Source organism: Anarrhichthys ocellatus, unplaced genomic scaffold, assembly GCF_004355925.1.
Source record: "Anarrhichthys ocellatus isolate YVR2014 unplaced genomic scaffold, GSC_Weel_1.0 scaffold9, whole genome shotgun sequence".
Lineage (NCBI taxonomy): Eukaryota > Metazoa > Chordata > Actinopteri > Perciformes > Anarhichadidae > Anarrhichthys > Anarrhichthys ocellatus.
In genome coordinates, this window is record NW_022280039.1 from 10704171 (window position 1) to 10710703 (window position 6533).

Below are 6533 nucleotides of genomic sequence, written 5' to 3' on the forward strand. Positions count from 1 at the left end.
TGGCAACAGAAACTCACGAGAACCATTTGAAATGTTTATCTGAAGGCAGCCTTGTCAAAACATCTCCGGGTGACATTGAAGAATGTCCCTGATTAAAATTGGTTTTTTTTCTGTAAGTGAAATCTTTTACTTTTGGGTGCGATGCGAGTGGTAGAAGACGAACAAAGACTACATTTCCCTCAGGGTCGGTCTTCAGACTAGATGATGGGAAACCTTGAGGAGGACAGACTGGATAAACCTCTCGTAGTCAAGAAATAAAGAGAGATCATAATTTTACAAGATCATTGAACTATTAAGTAGAGTCAGTATCTGTGGACGTCTGCAGTAGAACAACTTCCTGGTTTCAGTGTGCAGTAGTTGTACTCGCATACAAGCACACTTTTAAAGTATTCCGGGACGTTTTTGCTCCTGAATAACTCCAGAACAATGCACCATTAAGGAAAGAAAAAGGAACATGCCAATATAAATCAAACTGGCTCTGGGTTTGAAGAGAGGGTTACTGTCTTTTTCTTGCAATTTACAACTCTAATGATGCACTTATGTTGCCCGCTCTTCCCTTTTTCTTACACCTTACCTACTTAAGGAGGAAATCTTGATTGGTAAGTCGATGCTATCCGCAGATTTAGGGCTTATACTTGTAGGTCGGTGCAGGCAAATGATTTACTTCTTACAGGAGAAAGAGCACAGTCATCTGTCCCATTCTGAGGGCTTTCTTAGTTAGACTGATGGGATCTCTCTTTGTCTGCAATCCTTTTCATTTCTACATAATACCCATTTTGTGATGTTTGTTCGATGTTCTTTAAATGAGGCTTTTCAATGGGGCTATTGTTTACTCTTTTTCTCTTCACTCGAGTTAGAGCCGGTAGATCTTTCCACGCATAGTTTTTCTTTCTTCTCTGCTCTTTTGTTCTTCCTTTCATATAATTGTTTTAGTTTAGACCGACTTTATCTCAATTTGTTTCCTCTTGATTTCTTTGACTTAAGTTGAGTTCAGACTTTTGTTTTGGGGGGGGGGGGGGGGGGGTTAATGGCATGCTTTCAAATTTGCATGATGTCTTTATCTTTCAAAGTTTTCTGTCTCGAGAAAAAAAAGCACAAAAAAAAATCCTTCTCTGTGTTTTCAAGGGAATATGTGCCTATTGTACTAGAGTATTCACAGTGCATCAAAGCAGATAGCAGGGTTCATTTATCGACACACGTTTGGTTTTAAGCTGCAGCCTATTTGTCTGTTTGCAGATTATATCGTCAGAACCTGGAAGAGAGATTTTACACGGAAAAGGGTCTCAGCATTTATCCGGCCAGGCCGAAGTTCCGCACGATTACGATTCGGGGAATGACACATCTTCGCCGCCGTCAAGCAAAACTGGTGTTTTTCAGGCGAGTGTCACTGACAACAAGAGGAACCTCTGTAAACGCCTGGCCTCGCCAGAGAAGCTGAAGTTCACTGACAGAGGCAATGCCTCTGATTCAGGAAACTCTGTGACCAGCTACGCTTCCATGTGCAAACCTTACGTGGAGGACGGCTTGTCTGCAACCCTTTTCAGTGGAAACGGCAAGAGGTAATGTTGTGTTCATAACAAATAATCCATCTGAATGAATGCTTCCCAGGAATTGCAAGCTGTTTATCTTCTGTTTCCACGCTCTGTTCCATCTTTTGAAATATGAATCTTATAAGTGAGAACAAGGGAGAGCATTTCTTAAAAGCAGTGAAACGTGTTTTCGTTGCAGTGGGCAGATAACCTTGGGGTGTCGTGTGGAGGTTGTGAGATCTCCAAAGACTTCCAGCTGTTCCCAGAGGATGAGAAAGTCGTCTGGAAGGCGACTGAAAACGCGGTCATCCAGCAGCAGGAGCAGGAGCAGATCCCCGGGGAGCTCCAGATACTCTAGCCGCTACTCTCGAAGCCTGTCGTCCTGCAGGTGGGTTAACTACTTCTATTATATCACTAATATACAAGCTAACAAGGTGAACCATACATCTGCAGAACATCAGCTTGTTAGCATTGTCACATGTGAGCATGTTGCTATGTTAGCATTTAGCTACATACAGCTAAGTACAGCCTCACAGAGCATGTGTGTAGTCTCGTAGATCTTGATTGAACAGCTTTACATGGAGGTACCTGCTACATGTGTTCGTGCATCGCAGTAAAGAACACGCATGTGCTGCCACTAAATACATTAGAAAGACAAAAAGTATAGAATAAAAACAGCAGGCGTGTCCGGGTGTAATCGGAAAGTCCCCATTTCCAGTCGAGATAAGAGACAAAGTCATTCATTAACCAAAACACAAATGCCATCATGATATGTTTGCAAAAGGAAGTTGATGGAAAGATGCACTGTTTCATGTTTCATTTTGCAGAAATTTCAGGAACGTGCATAGAAATGTGTATGGAATTGTAACTACTGGTGCTTTGCTCGATTGCGGGGATGATTGTCGTTTTTCTCGTTGCCAGCTCATACTCACGCTCACCGAGTTATTCAGCTGATCCGAGACGACGAGGCAGCGTGGCCAGCCTGAGCTCCAGAGGAAGCTACTCCAGACACAGCGCTGACAGGTGAACTTAACCAAACGTTTTCACCTGCGTGACCACTCCTCATTACGAGTGTACGGGAGCAAATACACATTTACATTGTGAAATGTTCTCTTTGTTTTGTCCGCTTGCCAGACTACGAGACAGAAAGAGAACACATAGCTCCAGAGGGACAGATGTGAAGCATGCACATAAGGTTAGTGGGAAGAGACAAAGACGAAAATCCTACTCGCCTATGAAGAAACGGAGGAGAGACTCACCAAGCCATCTGGAAGCACGGCGAATCACAAGGTACAGCTTTTTCCCACCCGGGTTTTTTACTGCTACAATACACATTATTATGCCAAAAGGAAGCAAATATGTGCTGCTGGTCCCACCCTCAGCCCCCTCAGTGGGACAAGTCCCCAACCTGAAATCGCTCTCATCGTGTTGATGAGCTGCGTACCTTGAAATGGCATTTAGTCAAAAGGATGAGATAACCGTCAGCTCTGAAGCCACCACAGGTGCTAAAGGAACAGATGGTGGAACACAGGCGATCCGAAATATGAAAGAAAAAGTGTGATGTTCACTTTTTTTAACAGATCTTGTCTGCCACACAGTTAGCTTCACTTTTCTTTTGTTTCATACTGCTCTTTGACAGCAGCAACTGATATGCACAATAAAACACTACACTAAGAGGCTAAAAACATCAGATTTTATGTAGTTATTGCTCCATTAATCTATATTATTTCAAAGCTGCACCGATCAATATTTGTATATTACTTATGGGTCAAACCCACCAAAGAATTGTCACCCGACTCTGCAGTTCCCCTCGGCTCTGCAGAGCGTTTCAGTGTGACGCTTGGCCAGTGGCCCTACGCTTCAAACGATGGCGCTCTCGGTAACACTCTAGTGTCACTTTTGAACGTGTCAAGGACGGCGTGTTGATTAGTTTTAGCTCATTACATGCATATTGTCTTTTCTAAATATCCCCCAAACATAGGTTTACTTAATTTTTAGGGTTACTTGCGCAACAAAACTACTTGTTTAGGTTTCGGCAACAGAAGTACTTGCTCAGGTTTAGGAAAAGATTGTGGTTTGAGTTAAAATAACTACATTCGTTACGTAAAACTACCATATTTGCCACCTTTCAAAGTCCACATACGTCTCCTGTAATTTCTGTTTGATGGAAATCTCTCTCTTTTGCTGCTAAATGCTCCACGATGTTCGACAGCTAGTCGCTAACTTTGTCTGTCTGCCTGTTTGGTGCTGTGCAGTGACTTTATTAGATGCGGCTTAAAGGTTTAGTCAAATTCACGCTGCAGCTTTAATGTCCTTACTGTCTGTCACTTTCACACCACTTACCGTTGTCGCTCTCCACAGTGCCAGGAAGCGACCCATCCCTTACTTCCGACCGAGCCCTTCCTCCAGCAGCCGCTCCACCAGCGTGTCGTCCTGGAGCAGCCTCTTCACCCGCAGCCGCAGCCCGCTCCACGGCATCAGCCGCAGCCGAAGCCGAAGCCACAGTTACTCCTCTTACCGGAGCTACAGCCGCAGCTCATCCTGGAACTCCATCTTTGGGACCCGCAGTCGCAGCCGGAGTCGCGGTCCGCTGCACAAACGCCACAAAACCAGGCATTAGGGTTTCCAGGAGCGCGTTAAGGGACGGAGGTCTCGCGGCCGTGTTTCAGCGGTGGATGTCGGAGCAGCCGGACTGTGTGCGTCTCCGTGCTCCGCTTTTGAGTGGAAATGTCCCCCGCAGGGATTCGACCACGTCTTTCATTGAGGCGAGTCTTGTTGTCTCTGCCCACAGAGACCACTGGAGACTGAGTGTCTTTCTATTTGTTTGTTTTGTTCTTGTACTGCATCCTCTTGCATCAGCACTCAAAATGGCCTGAGACTGTTCATCTCTTAGATATTTGCAATAGAAACTGCACATGAAACAGAAACAGTGTTCCTGTGTTTGGTCAGCTCATATCGCTGCTGCTTACTTTAAGTCCATTCACTTCCCATTAAGTTATTCTCTTAAATTAATGCTTGATATTTATTTTAAAATTGATAGTTCATTGAAATAATGCATAGTAAGGCCTGAAGGTACCAAGGTTGAAATGACATAATTTGTGAGGGCAATAGACAGTATGTGTCGGCTAAAGCAAGAGCAGATGCACCAGTTTCACAAGACATCAGACGTTGACTGCATGTCAGGTCTGTTTGTTGTGGACTTTGCGCCGAGTAAGCATCGAGGTAACATTCGAGCCGTTGGATCCGAGTGTTTACAAATGGCTTCGGAGGGATCGTTGTCAGGAATAAAGAAAAGGTTTATTGCTCTGATCTCTGCGCTTCACGAGGTGCAGAACAAACCTGTTCCCTCTGAAAAATGAAACGGCGAGGGCGGCCTGACGGCGAGCAAACCGGCTGTCAGCACAAATGTCAAGTTAATTTATCTTCTGATCAAGTGGGAAACAATTGAAATGTCAGTCCATGTAATACAACAGAGAGCGATCGAAAATCTTCCCGGTGTCAGAGGAGGTATTTTGCTTGACAACTCGTAATGAATCTGTTTCGGGGAACAAAAAGGATACTTTGAAACGTTTTTTTAATTGTGCAGCACCATCCATATTTATTGTTTATTTAATATTTATTGGTTTGTTGTCCCTCTCAGTGGTGGTCAATCTTTCTATGCAACGCTGTCAATTTAAAGTTATTATGACACTGCTGTATTTTGTGTTTGGTTTGTTGTCAGATGTTCTTGGGGTTTTGCCACATTACTCACACGTAAACCTCAAAGTAGAGGCAGATGTTCAAATGCAAAAAGGTCTGACCTTTTGTTTTTGGGTGCTTGTTTTTTAAAGCAAAGGTTTGACATTTGAATATGTTAATTCGCTGTCTTGCCAAGAGAGTCAGATGAGACGATTGATGCCACTCTGATATATGTCTGTTAAATAGGAAGCTACAGACAGCAGCTAGGTTAGCTTAGCATAAAGACTGGAAACAAGCTTGCTTGGCTTTGTTAAAAGGTTAATCTGCCAGCACCTCTAAAGCTCACTAATTAGAAAATATCGTATGTGTTTAATCCGCACAAAACTGTGAGGAACTTTTAAATGGTTATGAAACAGTCTCAATGTATTACTGATGCTTCTATATGACCTTCATCAGTAAACGAGAGCATCAGCGAGAAGATTTATTCAACTATTTCTATATAATTATTCCTGCGGGGGGCCTCCAGCAGAGACCAGCTCACCGCAGTCAGACCCAGATCCGGCTTCGCTGCTGCCTTCGACCTGCAGTCAGAAGCTCCAGCGGGAGGAGGAGAGCTTAGTGTCCCACAGAAGCTTCTCCTCCTCCAGCCAGCAGCAGAGCTTCGCCTCTCTGCTCCTCCGGTCTCCCCTGGGAGCCAACACTGACACCACGCTGCTGGAGGCCCAGGCCGTATTGCTGGGCCCGCTGGAGGGAAAGGGGTCACGGGAGAACCAGAACCAAGACCTCGCGTAGCAGACTGTCAGACCCCTGCTGCAGTAAAATGAGAGGTTTTCTAAAGGGAGTCTGGTGCTCGGAAACACTACAGATGTTGTCCACAGGGACCGCCAAGATCAACACAAAATGAAAGTTCTGTGTAGTAACTTTATGAAGTGTGAAAGTGTACGGGAGGTTTATTTGCTGGACTGTTTCTCGGCTAGTCACAAAGACATCTTGAAACCTCGAGCTTTTTCATGTACAGATTAAACTAACGAGATATGAAATGTTATTTAGTGAGTTTAGGATTAGCTGTTTCTTGTCCGTATGCTAAGCTAAGCTAACCAGCAACTAATCAAAACTTCATATTTACCGCACACACACACACACGGGAGTGTTCTCCATCTTCTCTCGAACGCATTTTCTCAAAGTGTCAAAATGATTCTAAAAAAAAGTTAACTTCAAGGCGGCTTTGCCTCCAGAGTTTGAAGTTTGAAACTGCCTCTCCGCATAATTAGAAGTTGTATTTCTCAATCACTTCAAATCCATCATCCTGTCTGTGTAACTGCTGCG

General features: G+C 44.2%; 1 protein-coding gene across 1 annotated transcript in view; it reads left to right on the forward strand.

The window, feature by feature from the left end:
- srrm4 (serine/arginine repetitive matrix 4) overlaps nt 1-5796 on the forward strand; it is a 55709-nt gene extending 49913 nt beyond the window's left edge. The window contains exons 9-13 of the mRNA XM_031849029.1: nt 1237-1559; nt 1729-1917; nt 2451-2552; nt 2664-2819; nt 3891-5796. Coding sequence (XP_031704889.1) covers nt 1237-1559; nt 1729-1917; nt 2451-2552; nt 2664-2819; nt 3891-4149 — 1029 coding nt within the window. The 3' untranslated portion in view covers nt 4150-5796. The remainder of the gene's footprint in view (nt 1-1236; nt 1560-1728; nt 1918-2450; nt 2553-2663; nt 2820-3890) is intronic.
- The last annotated feature ends 737 nt before the right edge of the window (nt 5797-6533 follow it).